This window comes from Sceloporus occidentalis, unplaced genomic scaffold, assembly GCF_023333645.1.
Source record: "Sceloporus occidentalis isolate IW3139 unplaced genomic scaffold, rSceOcc1.0.p SCAF_17, whole genome shotgun sequence".
Classification (NCBI taxonomy): Eukaryota; Metazoa; Chordata; class Lepidosauria; order Squamata; family Phrynosomatidae; genus Sceloporus; species Sceloporus occidentalis.
The window spans coordinates 1,849,423-1,873,629 of record NW_028316997.1 but is presented as its reverse complement, the minus strand read 5'-3'; the positions used below and the strand labels follow the sequence as shown (position 1 = coordinate 1,873,629).

The 24,207-nt window shown below is 38.5% G+C and overlaps 1 protein-coding gene across 1 annotated transcript; it reads left to right on the top strand.

The window, feature by feature from the left end:
• The first annotated feature begins 452 nt into the window (after nt 1-452).
• On the top strand, nt 453-6,716 carry LOC149302739 (transcription factor E2F7-like). The gene is made up of 12 exons (XM_089481958.1): nt 453-533; nt 850-1,149; nt 1,560-1,719; nt 2,142-2,426; nt 2,833-2,991; nt 3,725-3,862; nt 3,988-4,140; nt 4,463-4,544; nt 4,837-5,221; nt 5,520-5,724; nt 5,960-6,234; nt 6,543-6,716. Exons 1-12 carry the CDS (start codon nt 453-455, stop codon nt 6,714-6,716), a joined length of 2,397 nt encoding a protein of 798 aa, XP_089338084.1.
• The last annotated feature ends 17,491 nt before the right edge of the window (nt 6,717-24,207 follow it).

Here is a 24,207-nt window from a genome sequence, read left to right as displayed (position 1 = left end):
GGGTCCTCTTTTCCCGATAAAAACCCCATGAATTCCAGAGCACTTGTTGCTGATTTCATGGCCATAGCATTAACCCCTTTTTTTGGTTTGTTTTCATTTTCCCTCCATATGGCTATGTGTACAAATACACAGCATAGACGGAGTTAGCGTTACCCAGCGGACCTGCTTTGGGAAGACTCCCCCGGGTGTCATGTTACACGATCCCAGCTCCGTTCCCGGGATTTAGCCATTTCCTTTGCGCCAAAACTAACAGATCCACTTGTAGTCCCGGGTTTTAAGGCGCCCAAATTGGACTGTCCACTCAGCACATCTGGAAACATTCAGCACAATTGTTTTATCCATTCCTATGCTCCTTTCTGTGGGATTCTGACCGGTTATTACCTTTTAAACTGCATGGAGCTTTTATTTTTATTTATTTTTTTAAAACCATATTTTTTTTCTTTTTTTGTAAGATGGATGTAATGAGTTGTTTAACACTAAAAGATCTGATCACGGCCAAAAAATCTAAAGTGGATGAAAGGAGTGCCCAGAAGGTAAGATTATTATTTTTTTAAATAATATATTTAAAATATTTTTTGGCTCGCCAGCTGATCTGCTGGAGAATCTATTTCAGGCCAGTTGAGTATAACTTTACTAATTAATTGGTTAAATTGACATGTAGAAATAATCCTAACATTCCAGTATTTATATTTGGCGGCAGATTTTAATTGAAATAAATAAAACTCTGTGTGTTTGAAATCTGAATGTGAAAACTGATGATGATTTTCTATAATGACCTTTATTTGAAGTAATAGTGTAACTTTGTAAGCTGATCTATTAATGTGTCTTTTTTTCATGTATTTGTCTTAGGAAAACTTGTTTGAGAGATTTAGGATAAGTCCAAGGGCTGCTTTGAAAGCAGAGCCAATCGACTTATCGAAGCAAAAATGTTTTACTCCAGAGAGAATCCCAGTCACCCCAGTAAAAATATCAGACAGGCCACTAGCTGAGCCTTGGACCCCCACGGCCAACCTGAAGATGCTCATTAGCGTAGCGAGTCCTGAAATCCGGGATCGAGAAAAGCGAAAAGAACTCTTCCGTCCTATCGAAAATAATGAACAGGATGAAGTGGTTCCTGAGACTCCGGTAAGAGAGCAAGACTCTAGTCTTGTTATACGCAGTCATTGTATGGTTATTTAAAAAACATCATTTGTAAAACACATGTATTTTTACCCTATGTCTAAAAAGTAGGATTTTGTCTCAATTTGTACTCTAATGCATCATTTTAACTATGTGTAAAGGTAGAAATGCTGTTGTCAGACTCCATTGGTTTATATAGTTCACAGGTGGGGAGGCACTCTTCTGTTATTTGGGGTATCAATCCATGCAAGTCAGGACATGCCAAGTGGCCAGATGCAAATGACCCAAGCCCCCCTGTGCAGTGCTTCGAATGCTTTGGTTTCTCTGGCCGGTTGCTAGGGGAATCTAGTCACCGTAGAACAGGGATCCCCGGCAAGCTTAAATTGAAAGTGTGCACATCAAATACCCAAAACTTAATCGGCGTGTTTTTTCCCCAACAGTTTGATGGGGTTGATGACCTTGATGAGTTGGAAAAGAGACCAAGCAGAAAGCAAAAAAGTTTGGGGCTACTATGTCAAAAGTTTTTAGCTCGATATCCTAGCTACCCCATGTCAACAGAGAAGATGACTATTTCTTTGGATGAAGCTGCCTCAAGCCTTGGTATGTGTCCTACCTTTACACTATGTTTCATATTATATGACTTAGATACAAAGTAGTAGACAATTGTTGCTCCAGGGGCATGAATTCTTTGTTCTTCATACACAAAACTTTAAAAGGTGTTGCCAGCTGTTCTGCATAAAGTGGTAGAAAGCACAAATAAGACAAGGTTGGGGGCTGATGACTATAATTCTGTCATCAGCGTGGATATTGATATACCTTTAGTGTTAATCTGCACATGTTCTCCCGTATCGTGCTAGTGTTTCTAGTAAGCTATGTGTTTTTGTTTTGATTTTATGTAAATGTTTTTTTGTTGTCAAACGATTTCTGGGCAAAGCTGCAGTGTGCAGACATTACCTTTAGGGGAAAAGGCTGTAATTTAATACAATGTTCTTGTTTTACACCTGCTTTTTTTTTCGTCTTAGGGGTTGAGCGTAGACGTATTTATGACATCGTGAATGTACTGGAGTCCCTGCATCTAGTGAGCCGTGTAGCTAAGAATCAATACTGTTGGAATGGCCAGTGTAACTTAAATGAGACACTACAACGACTGCAGATGGATGGGGAGAAGCAGAAGTATGGAGCACAGATTGCTTACTTTCAGCAAAAGGATCTGGGTGTGAAATACAAGTTAGGGGAGGGAAACGAAACATCCACGGAGAATCGTATGGCTCCCTTCCTAGAATTCTCTGAAGCAGACTGCACTTCTGGTATGAATTACGTTTTATGTATTTATTATCCTATCCAGCACTGGTTTGTGGGGTGTTTTTTTGTTTTTGTTTTTTGACATAGACCTGGGATACCAGAGTTGGCAGCACATTGTTCATCTTTATCTCTGACTATTCTGCCACAGCAATGTGCTCCGTACAAATACAAAGAACAAGCTTCTGGAGAGCCTCGCATCTGATTTAATGTTGTGCTACGAGTTTATACATTATAACAGCTGGTGTTTTAATATGTAGCTGATTTTTGTCAAAAGTTTTTTGTTTGTATAGCAGAGATCAGAGCCAACTACTGGGTGGAAATGGGGGTGGAAATTATATGGTTCTACACTGAAGATGTTTTGCTATTTGCATGTATTAAGTAGATGAAACATTTTGTTTTTCTTCCTCGCAGCATCTGCAAGCAGTCGCAAGGACAAATCACTGCGTATCATGAGCAAAAAGTTTGTCATGCTGTTTCTTGTATCCACAACCAAGATAATCACTCTTGAAATAGCAGCCAAAATCCTAATTGAAGAGAGCCAGGACGCTGCAGATCACAGCAAATTTAAAAGTAAGGGTTACTTTTCTCAGCATGTGTTCTTGCTTTTCCCTCTTTAGCAAAAGCAAATGCATATTACTATATTGTTTACGATAGATGTTTGTTGGTTAAAATGCTGTGTACACTATAATGCCTCATGACTAATGTATTTACCGTATTTGCTCGAATATAAGACACGGCTTTTTCAGAGCAAATGCTCTGAAAAATACCCCTCGTCTTATATTTTTGGTCATTTTATAATCCAACCTCAAATAGAGGTCTGACTGTAAGACTTAGATCCAGATCTCCAGCAGCGCTGCAGGAGACCCGGATCCTCCTGTCTGGAAGCCGGTGGGTGTCTGTGTGATGCGCGCAGACAACCTCCGTTGCTGCCTGGCACTTCTTCTGTCGCAGAAGTGCCAGGCAGCAGCAAAGGGTTTCTTTGCGCAGAGCAAGGGTGTTGGAAGAGCATAACTGGGGGTCAGGTTGGCAAATAAAAAGAAATGCTTTTTTCTTGATCATAGTTTTTATTAAATATGAAAAAATAGTTTACATGTGAATTAATATTTACTAGTAAAACTCTTTTCCTATAAGTTTAGTCTTCAGGCTTTTGGTTTTTTTCCTAAATTAATATTCAAATTTTGAGCAAATCCGGTATTTAGCTCCATGGATTGTTATACATTAGTGTGTGCCCACTATACTAGAACTTGTTATAGTAAGCTTTCTTGATTTTATGGTTTTTTAACACATATATTTTTTGATGCAGCAAAAGTGCGGCGACTGTATGACATTGCCAACGTGCTGACTAGCCTTGGACTCATAAAGAAAGTGCATGTGACTGAAGAAAGAGGACGAAAGCCAGCATTTAAATGGATTGGGCCTGTTGATTTTGTACCTGACAACGGTGAGTTCTATGGTTTAAAATAACTGGATTTGTGTCAATTGATTAAGTTACACTAAAAACTTTGACTGCCAAAGTGCTCTTTTAAAGGATATTTATTTTTGTCTTGTCTTGTCTTGTTAATATAGAACAAAGGATGGAAGTCACATCAACTACTCCATCTCCAAACTCCAAAAGTGATTCCTCCGTTATCGTTCCATCATTCAGCAAAACTCAGTCCAGTGACAGTGTAAAGAGGAAAATCTGCTGTGAGCCAAGCAAACCCCGTAAGGTGCAGAAAGGTAAGAGTCCACTGATCCGTTTTGACATTGTGTGTGTGAACCCCTTACAGGGGTTGTGGAATAAGTCTCTGGCACTTGAAAGAAAAGAGAAAGATGGATGACATTAAAGGGCAATTCCAGACTGGCTAATTAGGCTGTGGTTCTCACATCTGGCCTAACTCTAACTTTAATCTCTGCGTGTCTAATTGGCAATGCTAATTGTTTATGCAGTTCACGCATTCGTAAGGAATTTCTGAAATCCTTTTAAAATGACCTTTAAATTAGTGAGTTTTTTATTTATTTATTTTTTCTTCTTCTTCAATTGCTCCTTTTTTTGTCTCAGTTTGTATTCAGGACAAAGACTCCTATGCCTCAAAAATGGCACGTTTGGCAGCTATATGTAGACAAGAAGTTGAAGATTCCAAGTGAGTAGAGTGTGTGTGGTTTTTTCCCTTTAACCATAGTTTGCACAACCCTCACCCCAAAACTGCATGTGTGCAAATAAATCTGCTGACATTAAACATCCCCAGCAAATTATTCCAACATATCCAACTATCAACTAGTTGGGCTGTTTTACCAATGGAGAGAAAGATAGCGGTAGAGGAATGAAAACTACTCCACACCAGCACTCCTTAAAACAAATAAAATAACCTTTTTGCATCTTTGTTACTCAGTAGTCATTTACAAATCATTTTTTTTTTTTCCTCCTTCTTCCAGAAACAACCATTGTGAATCTATGAGAAATGGTGTCCCGCTTCCTTTCTCTGTTGTTTTACCTGTTCCCATGGACACTGAATGCCCTGTTCAACCTGGGCTGTCTGTGTCTCAGAAGAGAATAAACGGACACGTTGCTGCTGTGCCTGCTTCACAATCGGAGCCCAGCAATCATGGTTTTCTGGCAAATCAGCCATATATGTATGTTCCTTCAAGCTCTGTGCTAATGCTGTGTGGAAACCTTCCTAAAGAGAGAGCATCGGACGGTCAGACAACACTAGATTTGCCACAGGAGGCCGCCAGTAAATCTCCAGCATCTGATAACAAGCATTTAAAGAGACAATGTACTGATGCAGAGGAGTCTCCACTCTCATTGGTACTACCAAAAGTAGGTTAAAATACTTTCAGAATATACTTTAAAAATCTATACATAATATAAACAGCCTTTAATAGCTTTTGTCCTGAGGGGGGTGTACACTATGGTTGCAGTCTCGATGAACAATGAAGTCGCTACTAGACTTCGGTTAAAAGTACTGCCATTTCTGGGCAATACAATAGACCGCATAGGAGTTCAGATGGGTTTTGTATATATTAACTGTAAGCATTTCTCTAATTGTTTGTGTGTGTTTACTAAAACTATTAAAGTTTATATTTTTTGTTTACTATTTTTTTTTTGTGTATTGCAGAAAATATCCAGGGCAAACAAAAATGCTGAGTTTGAGAGTGCTCCTCCCCACAAGTCCCCAAATCACGAAGAGAACAGTGAAACGGTTACCGTGCAAACTGTGCAGCAGAAAATGCTGGAAGATAAGGATGGCTTGAAGAATAATGAGCAAGAAAACCTCAATCCTTCTGCATTGCCACAGTATCTCTATGTTCCATCAGGAGCTGGTGAGTACAGTCATAACACCATTATTGGGGTTCTATGTATGTAGGCGTGATGTACAGTGTGTGTTCTTATGATGATTTGTTAATTCCCCCCCCCCCCCCTTTTTTTTTTCTTCCCTACCAGGTTTAAATGGATTTAGTTTCCTTCTTCCTGCTAGTCAAGCTGCAGGCGCTTTGGGTATCTCTCAAAGCCATCTAGCATCCCTTAATGTTCCTTATGTTATGGTGCCATCCACAGCCTTGTCGGCATTCCCGTTTTTCTGCTCCCATACGGTTCCCAACTCTTTGCCTTCTGTTTCAAGTCCTGGGGGTATGAATTACAACCCTCCTACTGTAACCCCATCTAGCCATTTAATGATAGGCACTCAATCTGCACCACCGCATGAACCCCCTACAGACCCGAGACACAATCTTCCTGCCATGAATGGGAAGCCTTTACCTACATCCTCTGCGGCTTCTGTTAACAAAGAATCACCTGTTAGTTTGGGCCAGCCAATACTTTCATTGCAGAAGGTAAGAGTTTTCTTATGTCTGAGCTTTTTGTTTATACGTGCCCGTAAAACATGGGAAAATAATTAGTATATTTTAGTTTTTAGGAATGTAAATATATAAAATCCAGTTTATTAAATCTGTGATATCTATAGTCATGAATTTGACTCTTTTTGTTAAGCTATTCTGAACAAAGTATATTACTTGGCGTCCTCTTTCTTAATGTTGTCTACCAAAAGCCTAATAAATATTTGTAGCAACAAAAAAAATATCTTGTTTACAAAGAAATCATACCAAAATACTCAATGACCGCTGTTTTGATTTCCTTTCAGTCACCCTCTCCATCAACGCCCAAGAATATTCGCCCAGTTCACAAAGGCACCTTCTTTGAAACACCTGGTAGTGCTCAAGCTTCCATGTCTTTGCGGAAAAGCGAAGGGACCAGATCCAGGACCTCCAGCTCCGCTCAGAGGCGGTTGGAAATTGGCAGCAGTTCTAGCGATTGACCCCGTTTCTGAGTTTCCTCTTCATCGTCCATTTTGCGGCGTAGAATCCAAAAATTAAGGAACCAATTGTGTTGTGATGTATTAGCCTAAGCTACCGGTTTTCTAGGTAGAGCTTTTATTTACTGAATACTGACTTCAACAGACATGAGATGGACAGGCACTATTGTTAGGCGGTTAATAAGAACCAAACCCATCCAGCACTTGAACTAATTTTAAACATCTGTCCAAAGATGGGCAGAACATTAAATGGCCTTGAAGAACTTGGACTTCCATACATTTGTTTCATAAGGCAAAAAAAACTTTGCATGAAGGACTCATCCCAGTATCTAACAGTTTGTGAGTTCTGGGAAGACCCTCGTCTCTGGTGCTACATGCTAAAGACCACGTTAATAGGAGTAACTTATACTTATTACTTGAATTGTTGTGTTTCGTTTTCCATCTTCGTAGAAGCTAAAAGATATTTTTAGTGTTAACGAATGTATGCTGCTTAAAAAAAGGCCTAAATAGCTGTGAATGTATTTTATTAGTATTGTTTGTTTGTTTAGCCCGACGGGCTATAGGGTTGAAAAACCTAGCTGTTGATAATGTTAACTTTGTTTTTGCCTTGCCACACATTTGACACTTATTTGTATTTATTTATTCCTCCTCCAAGAGGAAAAGTAATCTGAAATAATTCATTAATGGTAAATTGAAATATTTTAATAAAAAATAGGGTTCTTCAGCATTTTATGTATAAACAAACCAGGGATGTCAATAGCTAATCTGAGCATATTGCCAATTTTTAGCACTCTTCCACTTGTACAATTAGTATTTTCTGGGATAAAGATGGTATAGTTACCCTGTTGGATATCTGAAACTGATAACACTAGGATAGTAGCTCTATTCCCATATCCTAACACTGTCTGGGTATATATATATCCATTAATTGGAAACTATAGGATTGTGCATATAATTTTAACATATTAACAAACCCTTTTAAAGGAATAGGGCCTATATCTGGAATATTGTATGGCCTCTCCTGTTTTTAATATTACTGTAGCAATCCTCTTTCTGTAGACTCTTTTTTTACAACAAAGGTGATCATTGTTTGCACTGACAAAGATGCATGATTGCTGTGCATGAATCAATGGCGGTTTTAACCCTTTTTTGTAATCAGCTGGTAGGCTTTTTATGCAAGTGTTCATGAAGCTGTCTAAATACTTGAATACGTGTCAGACACGTTTACATTCCTCACAGGTCCTCTATACATTTGGTGCTATTCTGCGTTTTGGTGCACACGGAGCTGCTTAGTGTAACATTTGCACTGCATAGTTTATATAAACGGCATCTTTTCTACTGCTGCTTCTAAAGGTTTTGTCTGTTCTAGATATTATTTCTGTGCTCGCAGTTAGTGACTATTGTACACAGGGTTATTTTTCTTATCGCCTTTTAAAATGTAATAGTCTGTGACTAATAAAATGCAGCAATGTGCCATGAGCCACACTGTGTCTTCAATGTACAAAGTGTAAGCGTCTGTGTGCTGTCCAAGGTGAAAATAACCCTCATTCCTGGTCCTCCCTGGGAATGTACATTTTAAATGTCTCACTTTTAATGGAGCCCTTCAACTTTTTTTCATGTTCAAGGCATTCAGAAGTCAAATTTTCCACTTAATCTTTTCTGCATGCACATAGGTGAAGGTATTCTTATCCGTAGAACTCCTGTTTTATCAATGAGAGTAGCGGTGGTCACTTGTATGCTGTCTGAGCGCTGATGTTTTGCTAGCTCACCTGTGATTGGCTGCTGTTTCAGTGATGTCAGTGGGAGTACGACTGAGCGTATGCACAAAGTGTACTCACTATGACTTCCTGCTCTCGGTAGAGGTGGCCAGAGGAGGGACATGAGATGGGTGGCATTTTGTAGCACTAGTAACTTAAGAATGCATGCTCCGATTTCCATGTGATTTTTAGATGCAATGTATTTCACTGTTTTGATTGTAACAATGTTTATTACTGGATTATTGCCCTTCATCAGGAGTTTGTATTACCTGCTGGCCAAGCCAGTGATTATCATCTGCCCTGCATGCATTACTATGCAGCTGAATTTGCTCTTTTAATATAACCTAGACAGCATCTTAAAGCTATCGAGGTCAAGAAGTATTTATTAAACCACCAGTTTCCTGTTGAGTAGAATATTTCAGCCCAACTTTAGATGACTGATCCAGCAGGAGATGGAATTCTTTTTATTTGTCAGCTGGCCAGCTATCATGCATAACAACTTCCAAGCAGTATTTACTATATACGTGTCTCAAAAAGAAAATGGTCCCAATTAACACCAGCAGGAAGCCCTAAGATATGTTTAGTGTATAATGGCCAGGTTCTCCGTCTTACGTTACCGGCGCAACACTCCAATATATTCAACAAAACAAAGAAGAAAGGCACTCCGGTCTTACTTGTATTCCGATTTATTGTGAAAAAGTCAATTAACATAGAATCAGCAAACAAAAAGCTGCAAGCTTACTCATGGTGCGAAACCCGTTTTTTTTTTGTATGCTAGCTTTCTCACGCTGATTCTGCATGAATTGATTTTTGCCCGAATGAATTTGCATACAAGTAAAATCGCAGTGCCTTCGTTTTGTTGTATCTATATATGCCAGAAAAACTGTCCAAGATAGTCTTTAAATTCAATTTCTTTGCATAATTTAGTGTATGGATCCTCCTGTCTGGCTTTACTTATGAAAGACAGCATGCACGTAGAGATAACCAGTGGCAGATCTGGCAAACCCGAGTAGCATCCATTAAATTAATCTGAGAAACATTAGATATCTCTGACCCCTTTTTTAACTAATTAATGCTTTATGAGTAAAGTGTTTTTGTATGTTATTTATTGATTAAATCCAATCAAGGCTGATGTATTCTGCACCTGCATTCTGGTGGGCTTTAGGTATTTGAGTAAAGTATTCTTCGCAACTCTAGTAAAATATATCTGTGTTCTACCTTTTCCCCACAAGATGGCAGCAGTGTGTGGTTTCCTGGAATTCGTGACTACCGTTCCATAGAATTGACTCACAAGCAAAAGTAGGGAAAAATCTGCAACTCATCCAAGTGCATGATGCACCAAGATGGTAAAAAATAATTTGTTTTCAACTTAACTTTTACTGGTAACCAATATAAAGTATAGTAATTATAAAGCAATGTACATCTGTACATCCCTAACCTTGGAAATTAGCGTATGAGCCGGATGAAAAATTTAAACTGGCCGGTGACTGGTACGGCAGAAAAACCTAGGCTATCGATTATTATCTGCAACCCGCAGTTCCTGCTCACTGAAATGATATCTTTCGATGATGAGATTTCCCACAGTCCCGCCAAACAAAAATTAGTTCTGATAACAAAATAAGTTCACTTTGTGTTATAGAAGTGGAAAGAAATAAACAAAACACTTGACTTTAACTGTTTGTTTTCTTACCAGAAATGTATCTTACATTATCTTACATGTAACAAAAAAGAAACATGTCATAGTGTATACTGTGTGAATAGTATCAACTTGTGAGAATATCATTTATTGCACTCACAAATGGATTAGCTTTTCAGATTCTTCAATGAAGTTTTCGCCCGAATGGTAAAAGGCTTCAAGGATGGCATCTTGCGTTGAAAAAGCCTCTTTGAAAGGCGAAATGTGTCAGCACCAACCAACAGTTGACAATCCAATTAACAATGTGGATACCATTCTCCCACGGACTTCTTAGACACTGCAATACAGACTTTTAACTACATTTAAACATAAAAATGTAAAGTTTGATTGCTTCAAAGCTTTTTTTCTTCTCTTCCTGAGAGTCCAAAAACAGCCTTTTACCATTCAAAAGGAAAACTTAATTGAACAGTCAGAAAAGTTAATCCATTTGAGAGTGGAATATGATATTCTGACACATTGATACAATTCACACAGTATACACTATGATATGTTTCTTTTTTTGTTACATGTAACATTATGTAAAATTCTGGGAAGAAAACAAGCAGTTAAAGTCAAGTTAACCCCTTCAGCCCCGGAGGTATTTTGCCATTTTTGCGCTATGTCGGTTTAGCGATGATTGTCTTTTCCTGTGAATAGTGTACCCATGTAAACTATATATTGTTTTTTCAAGGAAAGATAGAGCTTTCTTTTCATACCATAGTTATCTGATTAGCTGAAAATTTAGGATGAGAAATGTAGTAAAAACTAGCGAAAATTAGAAAAAAACACCTAATTTTTTTATATATTTTTCCCTCTGAATCCTCACAAAATTAGGTAAAGTAATGGAAAATCCCCTCCAAGTTTATCAGTTTATGTGTCCTGATTTCAGAAATACCTAATTTATATAGATTTTCCATACTTTCCCAGCACTTATATGGAACATACTTATAGCTTAACGGGTTTGGGGGTTGTGAATGGGGGCAGGAGGGTTATACTGTTTAGATGTAACTATGGCAGGAAACATTAGACTTGCACATTCATTTTCGGGGGAATGGGTTTTTGTGACAAATGTTTGCCTTCCGTCCATACATATGAATAACTAACGCACAAATGCAACTTTGGACAAAAGAAACGAAAAACAAATTTGCGCAATACAAAAATCTTCCTTCATTTGTTTATTTGTTTTGTCTCCGAAGCCGCTGTTTTAACTACGCTAACAGGAGGAGAACCTCGCCATTTTCTCTGCACTATGAGGAGAGAGATCGAGTGAGCTGATCTTCTTTTGTCCAATCAGCTCACTCCTGTAGCATCATGCTGAGGTCTTGTCCAATGGCTGCGCTGCATCTTTCAAAAAAAAAAAGACTAGTAAAGAAAGCCTATATAAGAGCAGAGGAAGCGGGGGATCCATTCATTTCACTGTGACTGCTTTATGTGGCTGCTGTGCTACATCTGAGCATTTTACAGAGTGAGGTTTTTCAGTGTGAGACTTGGTGAGCCTCAGCCTGCTGTTCCTCGCTGTATCTAAGACTTTATAAACTTTTTATTTAATTAGATCATTAATTTCATTAATCATTTAACTAGTCCACTACTTATCCTCTATGCGTTTATTTTTTGTTTCCATGGATTGAAGAACTTTCTGTCAGCGCCCAAGTCGAATAAAAACTGTTATATGTTGTCATTCATCCAAGGAGTACATCATATTTATATATTATAAATGACTTCATTAAAAAGGAGCAGTAAAACTATTTTATGTATTGATGGGCAAGATGTCTGTACCTGTTGAATCCAAGCCAGACACTGATCACATGAGACGGCCCAATCTGCTCTCTGCAAGTTTGGAGGGCCCACTGCTACAAATAGAAGAAAAGCTTAAGTCACCTCTGGTTCCTGCATGCAGTCCTCTCCTGCCGCCAAGACGTCTGGCTAGATCATGTGCATGCTTGCCCAGTCATAATTATATGAAGTGAAATTCCGAGTAGAAGCGGTGTTGTAAAGATACAGTGTTATAAAATGTATGTTTATTTTCCAGGATGCTTCTCCTTGGTGATAAAAGCTGTGCTCAGCTCGGTCGGCCGGTGCCAGCAATAATTTGGTTACTGGCCTGCACCGCCATAATAAATTCCCAAGTCAACAGATGTTTCACAAAGCATCCAGGAGCTGACAAATACAGAGATTTATAAATGTGTAAGTGAGCTTTATGAAAGAAAGTCAACATTTCCAACTGTTAAAAGCTTTTGTGGAGGTTATGTGTAAAGGTTTTGCAAGCGCATTTAGTTTTTTTGCTTTTTTTTAAGTAAAGACAATTTATTAATCCATAGAACCCTGGGTGAACACTATTGAGTGAATATGGAGCGCTGTAGGCCAGTGGCCCATTAGGCATTTGCCTGGTGCACCAGATGGTGAGTCAGGGCTGGACTCTGACTGATGTGTACTTTTCATTCACCATGCCTAGGTGCTTTATAAATTGTCGTAATAGCAAAATATCAACATTTGTATAGTTTTGCCATACTGAAAGATAAATAATATTTTATGTGATACATCATTGATGATCTTCCTAAACACTGCAAAGCTTTCTATTGATCACACCCAATCCAGAGTGGATGAGACCAGTTTATACATGAATTATTTGATCTATCTGTCCACAGTGTGGATATAAGTGGATTCACTTGGAAGCTGAATTTTAAAATGAGAATGTTCTTTAAATACCATTTCGAATTCCAAAGGAGTACAAAATCATACATATAAGAGAAGATCACTAAATATTTTCACAACTAGCACATCCATCAATGGCATTTTCAAGTAGTAACAACAGTGCCCGTTTTATGAAATCTTAGTTTTTATTAAACAATAAATGAGCCCCGCAGTGATGCACATGATGTACACAAAGCCGCTGTGTTGTGCTAAATGAACCCTTTTGTTTTTCGTTTGGAAATGCCCTTTGGGGCTGGAAAGTTGGATTCTTTTTGCCCTGTGAAGAATGAACTCTCCTTGTCTCTGCTCAATTTTTGACTTTATTATTACAGAAATATCCATATCCCCAAGCAACCAAGTACTCATGGTAATAGATTAAGAAATGAAGGAGACGCACCAAAGAAAGAGTTTGTGAACCAGGTTATTGAGGGCATTTGTTACTATAATGTGCAATAATTACCTTGTTCCTAAAACTTTTTTTATTAACACCACACAAAGCACTCTTGGAAGTAGACATGAAGCAGTGTGAATAGCGGCACTGTTGTATGAAATTCATGGTGTGAGCTAACATTTTGTTCTCCATTTCTATGATGATGGTGCCACACAGACACGCTGTTTAAGGACATGGTTGGTAGAAACCAACCTTGGTCTTACATTGTCATATACAAGGGAATTTGCCTGGAGATGTATGTCTACAGCCAATAGCAGGCGATGGCCATGAACACCGTGCAACTACCAGTCTTGACAAGCAGTTGGATTGAAGCAAAAACCTAGTTAGCTAACTCACTTCTTGGTACTCTATTACAATATGTTTAAAAAAATAGCACTACTACACTTACAACTCTCTATGTTAGTCCAAACAGTGCATTTTTATGATGATAAAAGTGAACATATTTTATCACTACATGGTAACAACAGGTAAGAGAGGAACTCAACCTTACACCTTTTTTTAAATCTTGATGATGCACCAAAACATATAAAACATATAAGGCTGAATCCCTCTCTAATCCTTTTTTAATATACAAGTTACTTTTAAAAGCATCTGTCAGCCTCCAACCACAGTCTATGTTCCTGTCTGTCCTGAAGACTTGTGAGAATGCTGAAAGCCTCTGAGACCCATCAAACATTTCTATGTACCCGACTGGGACTATTTTAATTCTTCAAATTTAAAGATTTGAAGAATATGTTTTCTGTCTACTCCGAGGAACACAAATGGATCATTCGGTGTCTGTCTTTAACAGTTATCGTGTTAGGGGACTTGGGTATCAGCAAATAACATAACGGCGGCCAACGGCTGGATATAAGAGGCTGCAAGGTAAATTTTTGCAGCTTACGGCGGGGCATATCCAGCTGGATACCTGCCGCTGGAGATCGGGTGAATGTGGAGCTCTGTGGGCCAGCATTTCCCGGTGCACCAGATGGTGAGTCGCTGCCTGGACTCATGTTACTAAGGACTGATGTGTACTATATAAGAAACTAATATGCAAATTCGTTTTGTCCTATAAAACAAGCAATTATACGGGAGAAATCTTCCACTGTATGAAAAATAGATACTTTCAGGAAACTCTTCTTTACCATCCTTCAAGTATAATTGTGACTAGAAGTGCAGCAGCTTTTAGGAAGAATAAACATTGAAGTTAGTTGTGATATTTTGTGGGACTTTGTTTTGTCAGACACCACGATGAGATCCTAGACAGTCGCCTTTTGCAATCATAAGCCACCCGGTGACCAGTTGCACTCAAGGGCTGGGATTTGGCATAATATCTTTGGGCTTTTTTTCAACAGAACATGTAGGTAGTGTTTTTTAAAGATCACTTTGCTGGCTGCTTATGGATCGTCATAAAGTTAATACTGGTAAACAAAAAAGTGCCAAAACATTTTGAAATTCTATACCTTCATCATCGTCATCATCATCAAGGTCATCACACAAATGATCTCCCTTACCTTTTGGTCTTGTAAGCAATAGGGATCTCCGACTGCTAAAGGCATGGCGGCTCAGTACTTTTTATTAGCAAAGTTATGCGCGGCACAGTCAATAATTGTTTTGTTACATAAACATTTTAAGGTGGATTGTCTACTACACAAGTGACATTGGCATAAAATACCTTAATGCATAAGCAATTATCATAACTGGGAAGTTTTGAATATCCTGACCCTGTTAACCCTTTTAGTGGCCCATTTTGAAAATTCTATGTAGTGACTTGCTAAATGTCTGCTAAGAGTGGGCTCATTGAAGCCTTGATTTGTCATTGTTTAAAGACCTGCATTCAAACAGGAATATCAATCATACCAGACTGCTAGCAAAAAGCACCATCTGGGAAACAAATAAAACAAAATGACAAAATTTAAAACATCCTGCAGCCAGGGTGACCTAGTTTACTCAGCAGGCACATTAATAGTTCATGACTGCAATTGTACTGAAGTGAAATGCTGTTTGTTTTCCAGAAGCTGAACTCAAGAACTGTATTTCTTCTAGTAACCTTAAACACTGTGAAGTGGGGATTGTGCAGCTCCCTAAGGACTGCACAGAAGGAGTTAAAAGTGTGAGTGGGGAGAGGATAATGAATGATGATGTCATTGCTGAGGGCTGGAATGAAGACTATGTGGCAGTGTTAGCTTCTCTCCCCACCTCTTGTATTACAAATGCTGATTTCTGTACAGTCCCAGCCTCCTCCTCCCACAACTGGATTTTAGGAACAGCTCAGCAGCTTCTCATACAAGCACAAGCTCAGCAAGGGGTGAAGTCTGCTCTCTGGTAAGCAAGCAGCTGGTTGTATAGGCATGTGTTAATGGTGCAGTCTATGTGCGGTGATTGAATATTGTTTTATATAATAGACATCAGGTTTATCTTGTTTGTTACAGTCTATGAGAATTGTGTTCCTAGGTTTAAATCTTCCAGTAGGTGATACGGATTAACCTCTTTGTGCCCTGATTTATTACTTTATTGAAGTCAATCTGATTACAAGCTTGTTTGGCAGGTCTTCTGATCACTGGCTTTAAGGAGATGTGGCAATATGGAATGAAATTATCTTGTACATTTAAAAAGCACACTTCACCAGGTCTAAGAGGCTTTAGTTACTGACGGTTTAGTTGATAAGTCCCATAGATCTGACAATGATGGGGTATATTCAGTAACGGGAGACTTTGCAGTAGTGCTTTTAATTCCTTCATTTCACTTTGCATTGCATTATGAAGAGACCATGCTGGCTAGTTTCTCTATCAAGGTCTGAACTGGACCTGTGAATGAATGAGGAGAGTTTGGAGAGCTCTAATTAATTTAACTAGACAGTATGCAGGGCCAGCCAGGCTCTTTCCTGCTGCTGAAGCTCACTTGGGTTAATCCTTCGTGGTATATAGTGAAGTCATGGAGTGCAAACTCACTCTCCCTTTAGTGAAAAACGCCCACAGAGAAGAGACAAGTGATTTACTTATTTCTTAACTAAGTTCCCACACAACATCTTTCCTGGTATACACATAAAATACAGTAAGTGCTTGGGGCTCAGACAATGGTAATCCTTCAAATGGTTATTTTGTTTAGTTTATACATCCTGGCGAGTGACAAGTGTTGACTAATGTGTTGTTGAGTGATCACTTTTAACTCTTATTTCCTATGTAATGCTAAATGCATACACATTAAGGTGGCTGAAGTAGTGTTTATTACTGGATAGATTGTGTGTACTCATGCTGGATATTGTTTTTGGTTCCCTCTTATTCGAGACTCATCCTTTACCACTGTTATGTTTTTTTGTGTTGTATGCTTCTAATAATTGTCTTATTTAACCCGCGAGATATGGCCGTGAGATATGGCCTCCTTTTAGATACATCCGCTAATTGTCTAAAGGAGTTTGCATTACCTTTTTAGTTCAAAGTACAGCTGGGTGAGCCCAACAACAGGATTAACCAAGCTCATAAAGAGTGAGATGAAACTGCAGCTCTCCTGCTAACTCCCTCATCAATTAATAACCTCAACTGAACTTATAATGCGGACAATGCATTTGTACAATGCTGCCTTTCATAAGGAATGAATGGTATTCATTGGAAGCTATAAAAAAAAAATGTGCTGTATGTATACATATCATAACTGAAACAGTTTGTGTTTCTACATGGGTTCCGTTCCTTCACTTTTTTTCTTTCATAGTACGATTGTACTGAACTTGTGCTTGTTTACTTTTCTAGTGTCACTCGATACTAGATTCAGGCAGCCCTCTGTGTGTGTATTGTGTGTTTAGTGTAGCTTAATAACAAAATGTCAACCTAAAATACAACATCCAACCCTGACGCTCTGAGACCACTGTCCATGCATGCATATCTACAGGTTTAGTTTCATGGTTAACTGTCATTCTAGAAGGAACACCATGCTTACTGGGTGGTACGCCTGGGAGGCCCACGACTTCACAGGTGTTCTTTATTTCCCTCACATTATATTTATTTTGTTTCTGTAACATATGCCCATATTATTGCAAAGAAAACAGGGGCGCAACCTTAGCATGCTCTGATGGCTTTTCTGAATAGTGCCTCATGTCACTCATTGCATTGTGTGGAATCCATATCTGGTGGAGAGGGTTAAATAATTAACTTCTTCACCAACAGGTCAGATGCTGGGTTTTTTTTTTTCCGTTTGTTTTTTTTTTTTAACTGTGTCTCGTACATGAAGGATATGAAAATGGTTCTGTAGCTGAGTCTATGAAAGATTTCATGTCTTGTGAATGCACACAATGTAAAGAAACACATATGACCGCCATAAAGCAGCGAGTGCCTGTGTTCAGCTCTGTGCAGATCTAAAAGGCGGGCGGTATGACTAGTTTTTGGAGAACAGGTGCTGATATGAGGTTGAGTATAGAAGGTTTTTTTGTGTTATGTCCAAAAAGAAGGCTAAGTTTTTTTTTTTTGTTTTTTTTTTTGTTTTTTTTTATATCACAATTCCTGCATTAACGGGTAATAGAGATACTATACGAAATTAGAGGAGTTGGTAAAGGAATGGAAAGCTGATGCAATCCATACCATTGATTTTATTATTATTAGCCTTTCACCAGTAAATACCTATATTTCTCACTAAGCCTTTATGGCCCCAATGTGTGAATATGGAACTTCATATGTTTCTTTTAGGAAAGGTATTAGTTACTTGTTGTAAAATTTTGTCACAAGACGTTCAAAAAAGACCATTATAATACCCACAATTTTGTTCATCATTAGACTATTTCTATCCGTTTTGGTGTCGTTGTTTCCAGACCAGTTCAAACATCCTATGCTGCGTCTTGCTGTGATTCTATAGGAAACTATAGAATTAAAAGTTTACATACAGGAACTACATGGGATCAGGGCACGTGGATGAGACAGAGTAATCTCTCAGTTGGGTTAAGTTGACCTTTAGCTACACAGAAGTCTGTAGGATAATAGTCTATTATCAGTCTACAAGGTGATTCATTAAGTTATCTTAAAGGTAAAAATAACTTGTACGTTTTGTGAGTCTCCAAGAGAACTTTTTTTTTTATTATTTGTTCAACACTCGATTACCCCCAAAATTCTATAGCTTCCCTTAAGTCTGCCTTGAAACTGGTGTAGAGTGACCACCACATCCAGGAGATGCCCAAAGAATGATGAATTACAGAGACTGACACCCCCAAAATATACCTCAATTGAGCAAAGGATGTCCTTAGAGTCGGAGAATAGACCCCAATATTTGTGTCTGCTAAGCATAGGCCTTAAATTACTTTGCATCATATTCTTGTAAAATTTTGCTAGTTTTAGGTAGGGTAGAAATACCCTGCATCTTTTGCCACCTTACCTATTTACACAGGGTGCATCTACTTTATATACAGCAGCACCATTATCCCCTCATTATACATGTATTAATGTTTGTTACCTTTTGAATTTACCATCTGTATCACTGATTTGTTTTTCATTAAGAAGTAACCAGTGATGGAGCAGATGCTGTGTATGGAGAACCGTGTGTCTCCATGTCTTGCTGTTAAGCAGTGATCTGCCCCATTCATCACCACTACAAGTGTTTCTACTTCCCCAATGGTGCATCAACTTCCATTTGTTGTCTTCTTCCTGGTCTGTGCGTCACTTGGCCGAGAGAAGGCACATGAACATAATCTTGTTAATTATTATGAGCTTCATGGAAAAAAATAATTCAATTCGGTATAGTTTTTCTTTTAATTGAAGTAAAAACTAGGTTTCAAACAACATTCTGAATGTTTACAACTTGGGCAAAGCATTAAATTCTGTACAAATCTGAATAAGAAAGTGAATGTGTTGTTAGTATTCATGTCACTGGTTCTCAGGGAGCTTGTTCATTGTCGAATAAAACAAAAACACAACATTGAGTTTAGTTCTGTCTGAATTAATTAATTTAATATCCTTATTTAACCTGCCATTGGATCAAAATATAAAACCAGACTCTGAAGAGGCTATAGAGAGACATTCTCTATTTCCTGAAAAACATAATAAGGTTGGGAGAATAACAGGCAAGGTTCAATAGGAAACATTATATAAAAATCATTGGTAGACTTGGCTTTCGGAATCGTATGAATTGCAAGCTTAACAAACTTTGCCAATTTTGTCAATCCGTATGAATCACCAAGAACGAGGCCAGACCCCTACGATACAGCCAAAAACGACGCAAAAAGCTCTGTTTTCATCCGAAATCCGCAGGTTCTTTCACTCACACTCTTTGAATGGCTCACTACCTTCTCTGACGACCGCTTCCATGTCTTGCATTGGAGGATCGGGGAGAGGACGTCACCGCAGCCTACCTAGAAGCTGTTGGGTTTTTTTTATTGCAACTTCATGACAGGTCAAAAGGGAAAATGTAGGGGTTTCACCCAACCACTGACCCGGGTAACTAGTATTATTCTAGGCTATATTTTAATAAGTTTCACCTCCTAAGGACAAATCAGAATTAAAGTAGTGCGCTAAAACAAAGTTAGATAAGGAATGGAGATGCAGTCAGTACGGGAGTAACCTGAAATCCGTTTGCCATATAGCACTGTTTGTGTGTTTTTCAGTTTGTTTCCATACACCCGAAGCAGATACTAGTTCATTCAAACATTTATATGAAACCATCTTCTAGACATTTGGTAATGTTTATCTTATTCAGTAGTAGTATTTTATATCGTGTGGAGCGCAGTTTTAATAGTATATAGACTATGATCTACACCTAACTCTAACAAATCCATGACCATATATTTATCAAGAATTAGTTTAATAATATTTATCATTTTAGTTTAGAATAACATTTGTGAGCAAAGTATAAGCCCATTTCCAAAATGATACATTTATGATTAGAAATGATCTGCTCCTATTATTCGGTATAGCTTGGGATCCATATTATATGTCAAATAGTCTGTTTTTGAGTGGGTGTCCGATGTTTTATGGATGTGAAAAGGTTCTGTAATTTTAGCCCAGAGTGCATGATTGTTAGGTTATTGTAAATGTAAATGATTTACATACTGGATATGTTGTGGCAACAAAGTAAAAAGAATCCATAATGGCCACTGAATAATTTATTGCTTTGGCGCAGAATCCTAACAATTACAGAAACAAACATTCTCACAGCTTCATGCACAATGTTTCCTTTGTGTTGTTTGCTCAGTACGCGATGGCAGTCCACGCTGCCAGTCCATTTGATATGTAACATCTGTCAAACAGTCATTGGAGATGTAGAAGACATAACTGAAGTTCATGAACGCAGACTATGTATTTCAGTTTTCAGATCTGGGTAATTTATGGCATAAAATGGTTAAAAAAAAACAAAAAGCTGTGTTTTAATTTAGAGATTCAGCTGGTGTTTTTCAAAGTGGATTGTTTCGTCTTGATCCATGTCAGCTGCTGTTTGGTATCCCAGCCAATTGTTTGCTTAAATGAACAGGAATGCTAATCTAGAGTGCTGTGTGAAATTGAATTTCGTCATCAGACGTTGTAAAAATCTCACTTTCCTATCTGTGGCACACTATGCTCCGCCTGTTGAGAAGAATTGCGCTACAGTTCAGAAGGTTTTGACCTATTAAAGGTTGACTTTGGCATCAACAGAACTGTAATTATGGATTTCCTCTTTAAAATGGCAAAAATGAAATTATTCTACAGAAGGCTTTTTGGTGTATTTTTTTTTTTTATCAAGGTAGAACAATATGGAAGATATCGTTCAATACATTTTGCGCCTAACTCCTGTGACATTGGAGGGGAAAGGTCACCAAGTTACTTGAATTTACTTGATTTGGATGAAGCCATCATGAGGGCCAAACCTGGACTGGTCTTCCAGGAAAGGTGACCACATCTAAACTAGTCTGAAAACTGTAAATGACAGAATTCAATATGGCTTCTTATGAAGATCTCTTATTTATCTATCAAAAAGCTAAAAAAAATACTCTAAGTGTGTGCACCCCCCAGACTGTTGTACCTTTTCATGGTATCTGCATAAATAAGGAGCCTGTTTTGAATTCTGTCATTTACAAGCTGAATGAGAGTGCACAGGTTTTCTACAGTAAGATTTCATCAATTCCTGATGATTGGATCCGCTGATCCACCGACATTACACCTGCCAACTGTGGATCCCGGTGAGTGATGAGCACAGTAGCCTCATTGATTGTTTGCTTTGTAATTATTGTATTATGAAAACTGTTGACAGCTTTCCATAGTAGGCCAACTTCTGGGAACTGTGTTTTTAATCCTTAGGTGGAAAAAATGACTGTGTGTTTGCATAATCCTTTGCACTTGTAATAACTTACCTCTGTACTCCACGAGGTCCCACAACACATCATTGGACTCGATATCTTCCTCTCGAGAAGGCACGGTAGGGTCTTCCACATCCTTCCTCGTCTTGCGCGCTTGCTAGAGTGGCAGGTGCACACGACTAATGTCACAGAACCTGTTGTATGCAATTTTGACTTCCATGAACCTGGAAGCAGCCTATAAAACTCAAATTTACACTTTTCTAGTTACCCTTGGTTGGTGTATGTGCTTCAGTAATTGTGTCCAGTTTTACTTTGGAATTTTTGACCTGGTTTGTCTCTTTCCCTCACTTTTGGCTCCTGACAACATTTGGTTGTATCTGGCTTCAGTGGCGGCTGGTGGGTAATTCCAATGGGGGTTCACAATATATACATTTTGAAAATTTAAATGTACATTTACGATGTAATGCACAGGTTAAAATACATTTCCCTAAAGACCCCATCAACCATAACGGCCCATAAATTAACCCCCACCTCCCCTAACTTTCAGCAGCCCAAATATTAATTTTATACTTACTGTTAGATGAGTTGAAAGGGGCGGGGCCAATCATCAGTGTGACTGCATGAAGGGACAGGGAAGCAGAAAGTTGTTAGCCCCGCCTCCTCATTCACGTCAGTCACTGGGGAGGCCGAGGAGATTCCGGTCTGGGCGGTGTGTTGGCTGGGAGCTCCTCCCCCGTTCGCACAGCTTTTACAATCAAATGGGTGGCTCAGCAAGCGCGGCAGCAATTGAGCCAAATAGGGTCTTTCTTCATATCGCACGTGCGATAGGCATAGGCAGGCTTCATCAGGGGACAGGAGACTTCATGGCACGTGAACCCCCAAAGCTCAAAAGGAAAAGAAAAAATGTTGTGGGCTCCAATCTCCTGCCTATAATATTAATAGCACTATAGGATTTATGTGGGGGGGGGGAACCAAGTGTTTAGGCTTGCTTGGTGGATGTAAGTTCGTTTGGCAATGCTTCTTTATTTCTTAACTTAAGTGGACAGGATATCATAAACTTTCTTGTTTCAACCATAACATATTATTTTCACCATAATATAGTGAATTTTTTTATTACGTTACTGGTTCCAGAGAAGAGTCTGTGGATGTTCTATTTTTAGATTCTATTTTCAGATGATTATATCATAATGACTACTTCAGAAATACAGCAATAAAATATTTAACTCTTGCATATACTCTGTTTTACTGCTGGAGCGTCTACTTACATTATATCTGCATTGATAGTCTTTAAAGTACATCTGTTCCTGTTCAGAAGCATTAATAGGAGATTTGAACCCGGTGTTCCTTGTATGCCGCAGGAAATTAAAATATAAGAATTCTGGATAAAACACTAATGCTTTTCCTTTATTTCCTAAGGCGCTATTAACAGTTGTTTTGTATCTTTTCAGCGTAGACAGTTTGATGTAAGGAGGGTTGTGTATTTGTATTAAACATAAATTAAGCAAATCAGACATATAATTCCAAGGTGAAGACCTGCCTTTATCAGAGATATTGGGATCTGTCTAATAAACATTAAATGTATGTGTTGTCTATGTGGTACTTATTGAGTTAACCGTTTCAGTAAGTGTATGAAATAATCATTGTGTGTGTGTGTATATATATATATATATATATATACAATTTCTGTTTTTTAACCTGATCAGTAAGTTATAGATCTTGTTTTCTTGGTCAGCCAAAAGACTATTTGCAGAAGTAGCCTCAGGTTGTCATTACCTAGAAGCAGCAACAGGAACTCTTTCTGAATAGGCAGCTAACCGTGTGACATGAAGAGTAGTTGAGTATAATGCGTTGGCGAAATGAAGCTTACATTTGATTGGAAAGCTTAGGCTACTGATATTTTATTAAGATGCAGAGAGAGAAGTTGTGATTAATTAGGGCAAATTAGAAAGCTGAACACATGAATTTGCCTTTATATCTGTGGACTTCCCTAGTGTCTTCATGGTGAATTAAGCAAATTCTTTTGATTTAGTGCTTTTTGACCCTATTCTGCAACATGCTTTCACCTACGTAAATCTGGTGTGATGGGTGTGAACAGCCACAGGGAGATAATAGTAGTGTTTTGTTTTTTTGAAGCTTCAAGAAACCCGTCTCGGCATGTAAATACACATTTATAGTAATGGAAGCTTCATTGCATAACCTGTGACCTGGATTCAATCACGGTTATTAATGTATAATTTGAATTACAAAGTAACACAGGGAGTGGAGAGCTTACAATCATTAGCCATCTATTGTATCAATTTTTTTTATGGAAATGAGTGCATGGTGAAATGGCCTCATACATTTTACGCCTAGTTTTGCGACATTAAGCTCACGTGAGATGCTTCCTGTCCCATTGGCCTCTAACAGCACAGAAATCTTCAATTCAACAAGTTCTGGAGCCTGAAAATTTTTAGCTAATTGCCTTCAGCCATATATCCCCGATCTGATCAGGTGGGATTTGTTCCCGGGCAGGGAGGCAAGAGATAATACCATCAAAGTTATTAATATCGCTTCTGCGCAATGGAATAAGACCCCTCTCACCATGGCCTCAAAGGATTCCAGAGATTATGGGTGTACAGATTGGTTCGCAGTCTCATATACTGTCAATGTTTGCAGATGACATTTTGCTAACCCTTACCAGTCCCCTCCGGTCTCTC

Bases quoted from the DNA above. Each gene is read 5' to 3' on its own strand.
- LOC149302739 (XM_089481958.1), top strand. From the start codon at position 453: ATGGATGTAATGAGTTGTTTAACACTAAAAGATCTGATCACGGCCAAA. The intron at 534-849 runs GTAAGATTATTA...TATTTGTCTTAG, and splicing joins ATGAAAGGAGTGCCCAGAAG to GAAAACTTGTTTGAGAGATT. The intron at 4,141-4,462 runs GTAAGAGTCCAC...TTTTTGTCTCAG, and splicing joins ACCCCGTAAGGTGCAGAAAG to TTTGTATTCAGGACAAAGAC.